The sequence below is a fragment of the Saimiri boliviensis genome, chromosome 8, assembly GCF_048565385.1.
Source record: "Saimiri boliviensis isolate mSaiBol1 chromosome 8, mSaiBol1.pri, whole genome shotgun sequence".
Lineage (NCBI taxonomy): Eukaryota > Metazoa > Chordata > Mammalia > Primates > Cebidae > Saimiri > Saimiri boliviensis.
The window spans coordinates 29,390,546-29,406,331 of NC_133456.1; the positions used below are offsets into that span (position 1 = coordinate 29,390,546).

Here is a 15,786-nt window from a genome sequence, read left to right on the forward strand (position 1 = left end):
GGCAAGAGAATGGCTTGAACCCAGGAGACAGGGGTTGCAGTGAGCCGAGATTGCACCACTGCACTCCAGCCTGGTGATAGAGCAAGACTCCGTCTCAAAAAAAAAAAAAAAACCAAACAACCAAGCAGCAACAACAACAACAACAACAACAAAACAGTTGTATCCCAGTAAATTAAATGACTTAGATGAAGTGGACAAATTTTTTGAAAGACAAAAACTACCAATACTGACTCAATAAGGAATAGACAATCTGAATAGACATTGAATTAATAGTCACAGAACTACCCACAGAGCTCTTTGGGGTCTCTTTTTAAGGGCTTTAATGCTATTCATATGGACTCCACTGCTGTGGGCTAATCATCTCCCACAGGCTTCACCTTCAAGCACTATCACATTGGGAGTTAGGATTTAACATATGAATTTTGGGTGAGAGACATTGAGTCTATAGCAGGTGCCAAGACCATTCCATAAAGAGGAGTCTTTTTAACAAGTAGTGTTGGGACAACTGGATAGACACCTGCAAAAAAATGATGTTAGAATCTTAAATCATGCTACAAAGAAAAATTAAAATGGATCACAGACTTAAATGTAACAGATAAACCCTTGGAAAGAAACACAAGGTTAAGGATTCTTGGATATGACATCGAAAGCATGAACAAGGGAAAAAAAAAAAAAACCAGAATAATTTGGACTTCATCAAAATGAAAACTTTTGTGTTTGAAAGGACACCAAGGAGGTGAAAAGATAATTGATAGAATATATTTGCAAAGCATATCTGACAAAGAACCTTTATGTAGAATGTATAGAGAACTCTTACAACTCAATGATAAAAGGACAAATAACTGAATTTAAAAATGGGCAAAGGCTCTGAATAGACTTTGTTTTAATGGGAGATATACAGTTACCAAATATATATGTGAAAAGATGCTCTTATCTCATCTTATCTTTGCAATCAGGGGATTGCAAACCAAAACCGCAATGAGATGCCACTTCACACCCAATAGGATGGTTTCAGTGAAAGTTTTAATAGCGAAGTGCCGGCAAGGATGTGGAGATACTGCAAGCCTTATATGCTGCTGATAGGAATATAAAATGGTACAGCCACATGGAAAAAATAGTTGAGCAGTTTCTTAAGCAATTAAACATAGTTACCATATGACCCAGCAATTCTACTCCAGATGCATACCCAATAGAAATGAAAACATATCTGTGTAAAGCTTGACCACAAACGTTTGTAGAAGCATTATTCATAATAGCTGAAAGATGGAAACAGTCCAAATGTTCATTTGCTGATGAATGGATAAATATAATTGGGTATATACATAGAATGGAGTATTATTTAGCTGTAAAAAGGAACGAAGTACTGATATATGCTACAACATGGATGAACCTTGAAAACATGCTAAGTGAAAGAAGCCAGTCACAGAAGATTGTATATTATATGATTCTGTTTATGTGAAATATCCAGAGTAGGGATAATAGCTAAACAATACAGAATTTCTTTTGAGGCGATTAAAATGTTCTAAAATTTACTGTGATGAAGGTTGTACAAGCTGTAAATACCCAAAAAACTGTTGAATTGCACATTTTAATAAAACTGTTAAAAATAAAGTAACCTTACCAGGTGCAGTGACTCATCCCTGAAATCTTAGTACTTTGGGAGGCCAAGGTTGGAGAATCACTGGAAGCCAGGAGTTCAAGACCAGCCTGGACAACGTTATAAGACCCTGTCTCTACAAAAAATTAAAAAAACCACCAGGCTTGGGGGCATGCACCTGTGGTCCCAGATACTCAGGAAACTGAAGTGAGAGGATTGTTTGAGCCCAGGAGTTTCAGGCTACAGTGAGCTATGATTGCACCACTGTACTTCAGTCTGGGTAGACAGAGCAAGACTTGTCTAAAGAGAGGCAGGAGTGGGAGAGGGGAAGTAACCATTTCTGGTGTCTCTTTGGGATATGTCTGGGCTGTGCGTGTTTAAAAGGCTGAACTCCTAGAATAATAGAGCTCTTCCCAGTAAACTTATTTGTTCCCTCCTCTCTTTTATTGTAGAAATCATGACCACCCCAGGAAAAGAGAACTTTCGCCTGAAGAGTTACAAGAACAAATCTCTGAATCCCGATGAGATGCGCAGAAGGAGGGAGGAAGAAGGACTGCAGTTACGCAAGCAGAAAAGAGAAGAGCAGGTAAATCCTTTACCTTTATTCATTTCTTTTAAATAATGTAATCTTTCATTTTAAACCTGAAACTACCTTCCTTTATTTTAACAATGGTGTGTGTGTATGCGCGCGCGCATGTGTGTGTGTGTGTGTGTGTGTTTCCCCTTCTTCCGAATACAAACAACGCTTTTTTGGAGTAGGAATAAGGAGGTACTGAAAAGTGGTATATACAAGAATGGGGAAGTCTCTACGGTTCCCATTTTCTCAGTGTATCCACTGTTCAATATTTTCGCCTATTTGTTTTTAATGTATTTTATTTTTCTAAAGGTGTAACTTTCTGCCTTTAGGTGTTCATGTATGTTTGTTAATGAATTCACAAGTGACCAATAAAGCGTTGCTGTTCATTGTAAACTTAAACTTGGAAATTTAAAAATATATACAAAAAGAAAGGAGAATAAACCTCATAAACCAGTTTATTGGATTCAGTAATTGTTAACAATTTGGCTTAACTTGCTTCATGTTTGTCTTTACATTTCTTTGCTAACATTTTAAAGTAAAATTTCATTCACAAAATGTCTTTTTATTCCAGATTAATTCTGTAGTATTCATAAAGACATTTAGAACATTAATTTTTTTTTAAACCTTCCATTGAAAATGCTGTTGACAAGCCAGGCGTGGTAGCTCACGCCTGTAATCTGAGCACTTTGGGAAGCCAAGGCGGTTGGATCACCTGAGGTCAGGAGTTCAAGACCAGCCTGACCAACATGGAGAAACCCCATCTCTACTAAAAATACAAAATTAGCCAGACGTGGTGGCGCATGCCTGTAATTCCCAGCTACTCGGAAGGCTGAGACAGGAAAAACACTTGAACCTGGGAGGTGGAGGTTGCGGTGAGCCAGAAGAAAAATAATGCTATTGACAAATAGTCTATCACTTTTGGCAAAGAAAGGAAGAGACATAAGGCTTAAGTGGCTTTTTTTTTTTTTTTTTTTTTTTTTGCTAAAGAAAGACTTTGGAGCCTGAAGGACCGTTTGACCCTTACTGTGGAAATTCCATAAAGCCTGATGAATGTGTTAGAATCCTCATACTTGAGAAATAAGATAATCTATTATAAATATTTTGTAATTATAGTGAAATATTCTCAAAACACATTTTATGAAACACTGCATTAGATAATCCATTTAGGTGAAGTCCAAGAGTACATTACAACCTCAGTATTTTATTTGTTAGAGTTGTAGATGTATCAGTCAAGCACTTTATTATTCTTATTGGCTAAGATACTTTGTAATACTGTAATAGACTTTATATTGCGTGCAGCAAATTATGAGTTCTTGATCTGCTTTATCATTTTTGAAATGTATCCACTAAATTTCTTCTGTCTCTCTCTCTCTCTCTTTTTTTTTTTTTTTTTTTTTAACTAGAAATGGATCCTTTTATTTCAGTGAACTTTTATATTACCTTCTATTTTTTGGGTGAATTTCCTTTTATTTTTCTTTCTTTCTTTTTTTTTTTTCTCTGAGATGGAGTCTCAATGTTGCCAGGCTGGAGTGCAGTGGCATGATCTTGGCTTACTGCAACCTCTACCCTCTGGGTTCAAGCGATTCTGCCTCAATCTCCCGAGTAGCTGAGACTGCAGATGCATGCCACCATGCCCGGCTGATTTTTGTATTTTTATAGAGATGGGGTTTTACCATGTTGGCCAGGATGGTCTCAATTTCTTGTCCTTGTGATCTGCCCGCCTCAGCCTCCCAAAGTGCTGGCATTATAGGAATTTCTTTTTCTTTTATTCTCAGAAATAATAACAGCATGGTTATATATTTATATTCATATATTTAAATGGAAGACATGTATGTATACATGTGAACCCAGGTATAGGTCTGAATATAACCACCAGCGTCGGGATCATATTTGGCATAAAACCATTTGAAGGTGTAGCGGTGGCACTCTTTCATTTACACGGTGTTCATTTTATTCTGTTTTCTTCTTGGTGACTACTGATTTCATGTAATTAAACTTCATTATGAAATGTATATACTACCCAGTGCAGTCTACAAATTCAGTGCAATTTCTGTACAGTTACCAATTAGGAATTAAGAAAAACAATCCTGGGATTCATAGGAACCAGAAAAGAGCCCCAATAGCCAAAGCCACCTTAAGCAAAATATAAAGCTGGAGGTATCACATTACCTGATGTCAAGTTATACTACAAGGCTACAGTAATTAAAACAGCACAGTACTGGTGTGAAACTAGACATATAGATCAGTGGAACGGACTACAGAATCCAGAAATAAAACCCCATACTGTCAACTACCTGATCTTTGCCAAAGTCAGCAAAAGTATACGCTGGGAAAGGATACCCTATTCAATGAATAGTGCTGGGAAAATTGGAGAGCCGTATGCAAAATAATGAAACTATTGCTACCGTCTATAAAAATTAACTCAAGATGAATTAAATAATTAAATGTATAACCTGAAACTATAAAAATCCTAGAAGAAAACCTGGGAAAAACTCTTCTGGATATTTGTCTAAGCAAATAATTTATGATTAAGTCCTCAAAAGGAAACAAAACAAAACCAAAAATAGATAAATGGGGCTTAATTAAACTAAAAAGCTTCTGCACAGCAAGAGCAATAATGTATTTAACAGACAACCTACAGAATGGGAGAAAATATTTGTCAGCACGATCTGACAAAGTTCTAATGTTCAGAATATACAAGGAACTCAAACAACAAGAAGCAAACAACTCCCTGAAAATGTGGGCAAAGGACATGAAAAGGATGTCATTTCTCAAAAGAAGGCATATAAGTGGCCATGGTAAAATGCTCAATGTGACTAGTTATCAAAAAAATTAAAGTTAAAACTATAATGAGGCCGGGCACAGTGGCTCACGCCTGTAATCCCAGCCCTTTGGGAGGCTGAGCTGGGTGGATCACCTAAGATCAGGAGTTCGAGCCTGGCCAACATGGTGAAATCTTGTCTTTACTAAAAATACAAAAATTAGCTGGGTGTGGTGATAGGGTAAAGAAAGTCACTTTCAGTATGACTATGTTCTTGGAAATTTTCCTGTGTCAGTTCATTCAGAAGCTCCTTCCTTCCTCATATTCTGTAGGTCAAATGCTGGACTTAACTAGGCTGGTTTTCTTCTTAATTTTCTCTTTTTCAAACCGTGCCCTTGTTTTCAGTCTGCTACCTCACCACAGCTTTCCATTATGTCTCAATTAAGAAAAATTGCTGAGGCTTTCTAAGGCTCTGTGTGGTTTGTGGGCTTGCTTCTCAACAGTATATCCCTACATAGGCTCTTAGGTTTGATCTTTCTCTACTCTAACTCATTTCATTTCTCAATCTGATTTTCCATTGTCATACATATGGCTGGGGGCTACACATGTTGTTTTTGTTTCTTGTCCCTTTTATCATCGTGGGGATTTCTGAGACTAAAAGGATGGGAAAGCCTGATTCTACTATTTCTGATCTGTCTCATTATATAAGGTTTATTATTATATTGATTTGTTTACAATTGGTGTGAAAATTTCATTGCCTTTGGGAAGAAAAAACTATATATGTTTTAATTCTGTTGTGAATAGAGCTGGACAGTTAGAATAGTGTAGTGGATTGATTATGAAGTACTGACTGATAATAGTTAACTATTGAGTATTTGCTATGTCAGATACTATTCTAAGTGCTTAATGAATTAACCTCTCTAATCATCTCAACCAGATTCTGAGGTAGGTTATTATTTTCTGATGTGTTACAGTTACAGAATAATTGTGAATGTCTTTAAGTATCTGATTATGGACAAGATAAAGTGTAGCATATATATGTAAAAACACTGCAATGGTTAGAAAATAAATTCATAGCATTACTGGTCCTCAAGCTCAGCTAAGTGGTTATGGCAGTTTAGTGTAAATTACCATTGCCATAAAGAATAATAGCCTTTGTCACTGGAAAGAACCTTTGAAATAATCTAGACCAGCAATGTTAAAATAGGTTCTGTGGAGCTTTGAGGCTCTGAGTTGAGTCTCCTGCTGCTTCTGTTTCCCCATGAAAAGTTTGAAAATGATTGGGCTATGTTGTCCAATATGATAACCACTAGCCACAGTTAGCTATTGAGCATTTAATATGTGGCTAATTCAAATTAAGATATATATATATATATAAAAGTGTAAAATTTACATTGGATGTTGAAGATTCCATATGAAAAAAAATGAAATACCTCAATTTTTTTATATTGAAATAGTATTCTGCACATGGCTTAAATATATTATCAAAATTTGATCTTTTATTTCCTTTTTAAAATATGGCTACTAGAAAATTTAAAATGTCATTTATGGCTCTTACATTTCTGTATAACAGTACAGAGACATACCCATCTATTTTGTACCAAAATTTTGAGTTTGAATGATTTGGCCAAGATCGCATACCAGATAAGTAGAACCAAGATCCTTCCACATCTGAATGAGTGTTCTTTCCACAGGATCATGCAGCATTAGGTCCACCTGATAAAAGTTGTTTACTGGCACACTGTGACACAAATCTTGTGTTTGTTTTGCAGGGCAGGATTGGAAAGAAAGCATAGTTAAAATGTGATAGTCAAAGCATTGCTTTGCATGTTTAGCCATCTCTTATCACTACTAACTATTAAATGATATTAGTTATAGCTATTTGGTAACCGTAGTACATCTCTTATTCTATTACCTCTATTAAAAGGGACCTCTGTTACCCTTTTTGAATTATTTGATTTAATGTCATTTTAAAGATTTTCACAGTTGTCTGTCATGCCAAGTCTTTTTCCATGAGTAGTCGCATAACTTGCGTGCTTTCTAACCTCCTACTGCATTATAAATTGTCTTTGACAGATTTAATATGCCAGTCATTCTCATTCTTCCACTTTTATCAAACTAGTTTTTGTTTGTGCTTCTTTTTTTTTTTTTTGAGACGGAGTTTTGCTCTTGTTACCCAGGCTGGAGTGCAATGGCGCAGTATCGGCTCACCGCAACCTCTGCCTCCTGGGTTCAAGCAATTCTCCTGCCTCAGCCTCCCGAGTAGCAGGGACTACAGGTGCGTGCCACCATGCCCCACTGATTTTTGTATTTTTAGTAGAGACAGGGTTTCACCATGTTGACCAGGATGGTCTCAATCTCTTGACCTCATGATCCACCCGCCTTGGCCTCCCAAAGTGCTGGGATTATAGGCATGAGCCACCACGCCGGGCCTTGTTTGTGCTTCTTTTAGCTAGTAGTATTAGTTGCATGTTGGTCAGTTTGCCCTTTGATTTCGCTTGTTGTTTAACCAACAACAACTGCTGCTACAGTTTTTATCACCGCATTAATAACATTTAACGTATCTTGAAACTTCTTGTATATTTTAAAAATATTTTCTGTTGCTAAATTTTTTCCTGCAGTTATGAATACTGTTGACATGGCTTTGCTGTTCTAAGTCAAATATTGGATCAGCAGTTGTGTTTTTCGTGACCTGTAGTACTTAGAGATCACTAACAGCATCCTGCCATACCAAACTGCCTGTGAGTAGCAATACTGCAGTACCAGTAGTTGTAATGTTAGTGACTAGGTATGATTTTGGAATCATGTAAATGTTTTAAATAACTGTAAAACAAAATTAAAATGAGAGGAGAAATCTTCAAATTAAAAAGAAGCAAACAAATGATCTGGTTTGTCATGCTTGTGGCTAAGCCACACAGAGAATTATTTTAGTATACCTTTACACTATGGTAATTTGACCGATTTCTTCTGCTAGTTTATATCTTAAGGACAAAAGAGAAGTGTAAATAAATCTTCTCTTGCTTTTGGTAATCATATAAAATTTGGTAGTTATGAAACTATATATATGTATTTGTATATGAATAAAGGATATTCATATTTAATATTAGAAAGCTGATACTTTTAATTTAAGCAAATAAGTAAATAAGAAAAGAAGTTAAGTAAGTTTGAATTGGTAATATCACTGGGAATTATGATGTATTTTCTTTAATAAAACAAAACAAAACGCCAGTTGTGTTCTGAAAAGGCCTAGAAACAGTAAATTACTTTGTAGCAGTGAACACTAGCATTCTGAAGTCTTTAGAATTTTCCTCTCAAAGGAACCATGTTCTTTGCAAAAATAACTGGTTCTTGGTTAAAGATAGGGAATATTTTGTAAAGCAGAGAAGTTTTCTGAGACCATTGGAGTTTTGTTGAAAAGACTCAGAGCTAACTTGAACTAGCTCTCATTGGGTAAAAATGGAGTACTTTGAGTATCAGAAAAGGTTATAAAGACTCCTGCTTCTGGCCAGATGGAATACTAGGACTGGGATATACCCTTCTACCTGAAGGATCAAGGAATAAACAGATAAAGTACATGAAAATAGCAGTTCAGCACACTAGGCATTAGGCAGTGGAAGATAGTGATTTCTAAAGATGGGAAACAAATGAGATAAATCCTGTGATTATCTCTGCTTACTGTTTTGAGTTTCTAGATTGCAAACATAGACAGGGGAGGAGCTAAGGCAGAGCCCACAGCCAGTCACTGCCTTGAGGCAGAGCTGAGAGTCTGTGAAAACCAAGCAAATAGAATTCATAGGATGGAATATCAAAGAAGAGAGACCTGTATATTGAGTGAAGCCTGGAGATCTTCAAAGGCTTTCCTGAAGTATTCAGCAGAATGCTGATTAGCATATGTGTTAGAGGAAACTACTCAAGGTTAGAGAATATATCATTTTAAAGCATCAGAGGGAACAGTGCTTGGCACTTACACAAAGCTGAAAATAATGCCTATCCCACTAGCTAGACTGAAAAACTCATGATTCATGAGGGAATAGGTAGAGCATTCAGGAGAGCCTTGCCTCAGTCGTGGAGATTAATTAGCTGTATACTTAGTACTGCTCCAGATTTAACCTGACAAACGAAAGCAAGGTACAAAAGAATCAAACAGTTTCCATGTAACTTAGCTGTATACTGAAACAGCTCAAGAATATTTATAGGAATACAAAAATATACAGTACATGAGGTCAAATTGACATTGTCTGGCATCCAAATAAAGATTGTAACATATGCAAAGAAGCAGGAAAACGCAACCATAATGGGGAGAATGATCAATTGAAACTGACTCGTAACTGATAAAATGTTAGAGTTAACAGATAGTAAAATTTAAATGGTTATTATAACCATACCATATTCCATGTATTCAAAAAGTTAAGTTAGAGACATGGAAGTTATAAAAAAGACTCTGCCAGGCATGGTGGTTCATGCCTGTAATCTTAGTGCTTTGGGAGGCTGAGATGGGAGGACCACTAGAGCCCAGGCTGAGCAACATATGAAACCTTGTTTCCCAAAGGAAAAGAGAAGGTGGAAGAGAAAAAATATTTAAAGAAATAATGGCCGAAAACCTTTTATAATGAAGAACTATAAATCCACTGATTGAAGGAACTAAGTGAATCACTATGGCATCACAAGAAACATGAAGAAAACTACATCATGGCACATCATAGCCAAACTGCTCAAACCCAATCTTAAAAACAAACTCCTTTGGGAGACTGAGGTGGGCAGATCACAAAGTCGCAAGAGATTGAGACTATCCTGGCCAACATGGAGAAACCATGTCTCTACTAAAAATACAAAAATTAGCTGGGCATGGTGGTGCGTGCTTGTAGTCCCACCTACTTGGGAGGCTGAAGCCGGAGAATCACTTGAACCCAAGAGGTGGAGGTTGTAGTGAGCTGAGATCACTCCATTGCACTCCAACCTGGTGACAGAGTGAGACTTCTGTCTCCAAAGAAAAAAAAAAAAAAGTCTTCTTAAAAACATCTAAAGACCTGTTACATACAGAGGAACAGAGATAAGGATGACATGAAAGTGCTCATTGTAAACAATACAAGCCAGAAGACAGTGATGAAATATCTTTAACGAAGGAAACTGTCAACTTAGAAATTTTGAAAGAATTATTCACCACCAGACGTTGCAGTGAGACAGAAGTAAAATAATGTCCCAGATTACTTTGAAGCAAATCCCAGCTATCAAATTATTTTATTTGTAAATACTTCAGTATGTATCTCTACAGAATAAAGATTCTTTTTTTCTTTTTTGGAGACAGAGGCTTTCTCTGTTGTCCATGTTGGCTGGAGTGTAGTGGTATGATCACAACTCACTGTAGCCTCAGCCTCCCAGGTTCAAAGTGATCCTCCCACCTCAACCTCCCTAGTAGCTTGGGCTGCAGGCACGCACCACAATGCCTGGCCGATTAAAAAAAAATTTTATAGCCGGGCGCGGTGGCTCAAGCCTGTAATCCCAGCACTTTGGGAGATTGAGGCAGGTGGATCACGAGGTCGAGAGATCGAGACCATCCTGGTCAACATGGTGAAACCCCGTCTCTACTAAAAATACAAAAAACTGCCGGGCGTGGTGGCTCAAGCCGGTAATCCCAGCACTTTGGGAGGCCGAGGCGGGTGGATCACGAGGTCAAGAGTTTGAGACCGTCCTGGTCAACATGGTGAAACCCCGTCTCTACTAAAAATACAAAAAATTAGCTGGGCATGGTGGCTCGTGCCTGTAATCCCAGCTACTCAGGAGGCTGAGGCAGGAGAATTGCCTGAACCCAGGAGGCGGAGGTTGCGGTGAGCCGAGATCGCACCATTGCACTCCAGCCTGGGTAGCAAGAGCGAAATTCCGTCTCAAAAAAAAAAAAAAAAAAAAAAATACAAAAAACTAGCTGGGTGTGGTGGCACGTGCCTGTAATCCCAGCTACTTAGGAGGCTGAGGCAGGAGAATTGCCTGAACCCAGGAGGCGGAGGTTGCGTTGAGCCGAGATCGTGCCATTGCACTCCAGCCTGGATAACGAGCAAAACTCCGTCTCAAAAAAAAAAAAAAAAAAAATTTTTTTATAGAGATGGGGTCTCACTATGTTGTCCAGGCTGGTTTCAAACTCCTGGCCTCAAGCAATCCTCCTGCCTTCGCTTTCCAAAGTGCTGGCATTACAGGAGTGAAGCACTGTGCCCAGCCCCAGATAAAGATTTTTAAACTTAAAAATCATCGAAGAGCTGTGTCAGCTTTTCACCTCAAGTTTTAGCAGTCTTTGATGGTCCCTGCCTAGATCCATTACTTTCATAGGAGTTACAGTGATCATTCCTTCTGCTTTTATTAGCTGGGTGGTCACTCAGAATACTGTTATGATACTTTAAAAAGTTAACAGTTTCTTAATATTAAACATCTAGTCAACATTCAAGTTTTCTACATTGTCACATAATCTTATGTTGATTTCTTAATCAGAAATGAAATAAGAAGTCATACATTGGATTTGGTACTGTCTCTTAACTCTGTTTGAAAAATATTTTATTAATTGGTGAAAACATAAAATTTTTTCTCTTACCCATTTTTAAAGTGTGTAGTTCAGTAGTGTTTACAATATTCATGTTGTTAAACAACATGTATCTAGAATTTTTTCATCTTGCAGAATTGGAATTCTGTACCACATTGAACAAGTATTCCTCATTTCTCCTTTCCCGGCTTCTGACAACTGGCATTCTACTTTCTGTTTCCATGATTTTGATTTCTCTAGATAACTTGTATACGTAGAATCATACAATATTTGTCCTCTTGTAACTGACTGACTTCAGCATAATGACTTCAAGGTTCATATATGTTGTAGCTTGTGATAGGATCCCTTTTTCTTTAAGGCAGAATAATAGTCCATTGTATGTATTAACGCATTTTCTTTATTAATCATTTGATAGACATGTGGGCTGCTTCTACCTCCTGGCCCTTAGGAATAATGCTGCAATGAGCATGAGTGTGCAGATACCTCTTTTGATATTCTGTTTTGAATTCTTTTGCACATACACATGTAAGTGGGATGTCTAGATCATATGGTAATTTCATTTTTAACATTTTCAGGAGCTTCCCTACTGTTTTCTATAGTGACTACACATTTTATTTTACAGTAGTTTTGATTTCCATTTGTCTAATGATAAGTGATGTTTAGCATCTTTAATATGCTGGTTGGCATTTGTATGTCTTCTTTGGAGAAATGTCTGTTTAGTTGTTTTGCCTACTTTTTAATTCAGTTACTTGACTGATTTTTACATTCTGGTTTTGTCAGCCTGATCTGTCATTATAAAGAGCCTGACAGCTTTTCACCTCAAGTTTTAGCAGTCTTTGATGGGCCCTGCCTAGGTCCATTACTTTTATAGGAGTTACAGTGATCATTCCTTCTGCTTTTATTAGCTGAAGGTTATTCAAAAGAAGACCTTTCCCTTAGATACACTTCACAAAGGACAGAGAAATGCTTGATTGTCTTCCTGTGTTTGTTTTCAGAGTAATGAGTTGGTTTCTTAGCATGCTCCAAAGGGATGAAATAGTATGTGCTTTAACATCACTAAGAACGCACAGAATTTAACATAGATAGGTTTAAAAACAGGTTTATGGCATAGCTGACAGTCTGTGAAAACCATCACCATAATTAGGTTGGGAACATATTCATCTCACCCAGAGGTTTCCTAGTACACTTTTTTAGTACATTTTTCTCTACCCCTTTCTTCTGATCTATTTTCAGTCACTGCTTACTAGTTAGTATAAATGGAATTTTGCAACATGTATTTTTCTTTCTGGTTTCACACAGTTTAATCGTTTTGTTATACACTTAATTGTTTTATGTATGAATTGTTCATTTTATGATTGAGCAGTATTCTGCTGTATGAACAATTGGTTTATCCATTCACTTGTTGATAGAAATTTGGATTATTTCCAGTTTTTGGGGATTACAAATGAAATTGTTAGGAACATACATGGACAGCTTTTTGTGTGGCCATAACTTCTTTTCCCTCAGATACGTATCTAGAAGTGGTATGGCTGGGTTGTATAGCTGGTGTATACTTAAGAAGCTATCAACTCTTTGCCAAAATGGATTGTACTATTTTACCTTCCTGTGAGAAGTGTATGATAGTTTGAGTTGTTCCACATCATTGTTAACATTTGGTATGTTCAGTCTTTTCTATTTTAGCTATTCTGACAGGTATGCAGAAGTACTCCATGATGGTTTCAGTTTTCATTCATCTAATAAAGTTATGAGCAACTTTTCTTTTTTAAAAAAGTTTATTTTTTAATTGGCAAATAATAATTGTATATATTTATCATCTTTGTGGTGTGAACAGTTAACATTCACTCTTCTAGCAATTTTATTTTAAAGAGCAAACATTTATTTCTCATGTGAGCTACATGTTAAGGGTTCATGTTTTTTTGCATGTAGCTATCCAGTTGTTCAGGTGTCATTTATTGTAAAGACTATTTTCCCCCATTGAATTTCCTTGGAAACATTTACAGTTGACCATATCTGTATAGGTCTGCTTCTGGACATCTACTTTGTTCTGTTGGTCTGTTTAACTTAACTACCACACTGGCCGATAACTGTAGCTTTAAGATTAGTTTCAAATCAGGTAGTGTTAGAGCTCCAACTTTTTCTTTTTCAAAATTGTTTTGGGCTGGGCGCAGTGGCTTATGCCTGTAACACCAGTACTTTGGGAGGTCGAGGCGGGAGGATTGCTTAAGCCTGGGAGTTTGAGACCAGCCTGGGTAAGGTGGTGAGACACCATTTCTACAAAACAACAACAACAAAACCAATTAGCCACATGGTGGCGTGTACCTGTAGTCCCAGGCTGAGGTGGGAGGATCGCTTGAGTTCAGACATTTGAGGTTGCAATGAGATATGACTCTGCTCCTGCACTCCATCCTGGGCGGCAAAGTGAGACCTCATCTCTTAAAAAAGGTAAAATGTTGCTTTGGCTATTGTAGGTACTTTGCATTTTTGCATGAATATAGAATTAGCTATCCAGTTTGTACATGAAAGTCTGCTGGGAATTTGATTGGGATTATATTGAAGCTATAAATCAGTTTGGAGAATTGATACTCTTAACAATCTTGAGTCCTCTGACCCATGAGCACAGTATCTTCTCTTAATTTCCTTCATTTCTTCCTTCTTTCTTCCTTCCTTCCCTCCCTCCGAGGTGGAGTCTCTGTCACCCAGGCTGGAATGCAGTGGTACAGTCTTGGTACTGCAACTTCTGCCTCCCGGTTTCAAATGATTCTCCTGCCTCAGCCTCCTGAGCAGCTGGGATTACAGGCACCTGCCACCATGCCAGCTAACTGTTGTATTTTTAGTAGAGACGGGGTTTCACCATGTTGGCCAGGCTGGTCTGGAACTCCTGACCTTAGTTGAGCCATCCGCCTCAGCCTCCCAAAGTGCTGGGATTACAGGTGTGAGCCACCGCTCCCAGCCATGTATATTTTTTATAATTGAAATTATATTGGTTGTGTTGAGGATCACTGTACCGACATTTCAATTTGTATACAATTCTTAACATATGTACTGAAAATCTTAAAAGCTATGTTTTGTAATTCTTTTTAAAACAGTTATTCCAGTGACTTTCCAGTTTAAAATCTGGAGGCTAATTTTTAAGAGGCTATCAAGTACCAGTATCTTAAAATGTTGATAAGTTACTGCATACATCCTACAGTTCACAGTTTAATAGCATATACACTACATATTCGAATAAATTTTCAGTCTTTTGCAGTACATTGACAAAGTTATTAGGGAAACATCACTACCATGACTGAAGATTTTATGGAGTATGCACAGTTCTGATAGGAAGAGCAATGATCAAGGATTGGTTTTCTTTAGCAAACAATTCTACTAAAAAACAACATAGGAATAGAAGTAATTTCAAGTATTCAAGACATTAAATGCAGGACTGTGATTCCAAATTGCCATTTAGTATACTTTGTATTATAGGTTATAAAAACAAATCCCCCAAATATGGAATGTTAAGCTGACACCCAAGACAATCAAAGCCTTCCATAATTGAGTATCCCACACTGTTTTCTGGTTGTGCCAAAAAATAAACAACCAGCAAATGATTTCACCTCTTAAAAAAAGCATTTACACTTACTTACACTTCAGAAATGGGATGAGATAGGATTCCCTTCTCCTAAAAATGTTTGTATAGCTACTAGGAAACTTAACATTTACAAAATAGTTTATAAAAATATTCCTCTGGGCCAAGCGTGGTGTGGCTCACACCTATAATCTCAACACTTTGGGAGGCAGCGGATCACCTGAGGTCATGAGTTCAAGACCAACCTGGACAATATGTTGAAGTCCCGTCTCTACTAAAAATACAAAAATTAGCTGGGCGTGGTGGTGGGCACCTGTAATCCCAGCTACTTGGAAGGCTGAGACAGGAGGATCGCTTGAACCTGGGGGGTGGAGGTTGTAGTGAGCTGAGACCCTGCCATTGCACTCCGACCTGGGCAACAAAAGTGAAACTCCATCTTAAAAAAAAAAAATACAGAAAAGAAAATTTCTGTGAGTACAAGAAAGGAGACAGGGATGACAAATAAGACAAGGTATGTGATAGTAATCATACCGGCTTCTTTTTCTCTGGCTTTCTCAGAGACTGGACTCTCCTCAGTTTTAGTTTCTATTGTTTTCTATAGGTAAATCTTTAGTTTCTTGGTTAGCCACTTCTGTCTATTTTCTCTTTGCTCTCCTTTTCATTTTTCTTTTATCTGAAGATTTATCTTTCCTGCTGCTTTATTTTTTGGCTTCCTTTCTACTTTTGTAGGAGCAGGGTTAACTGAGAACCACACCAG

At 37.4% G+C, this 15,786-nt stretch overlaps 1 protein-coding gene across 2 annotated transcripts in view; it reads left to right on the forward strand.

Annotated features, from left to right (window-relative positions):
* KPNA1 (karyopherin subunit alpha 1) overlaps positions 1-15,786 on the forward strand; it is a 78,272-nt gene that overhangs the window by 15,722 nt on the left and 46,764 nt on the right. For both annotated transcript variants that reach the window (XM_003941650.4, XM_010352417.3), the window contains exon 2: positions 2,050-2,183. In XM_003941650.4, coding sequence (XP_003941699.1) covers positions 2,055-2,183 — 129 coding nt within the window. In that variant the 5' untranslated portion in view covers positions 2,050-2,054. The remainder of the gene's footprint in view (positions 1-2,049; positions 2,184-15,786) is intronic.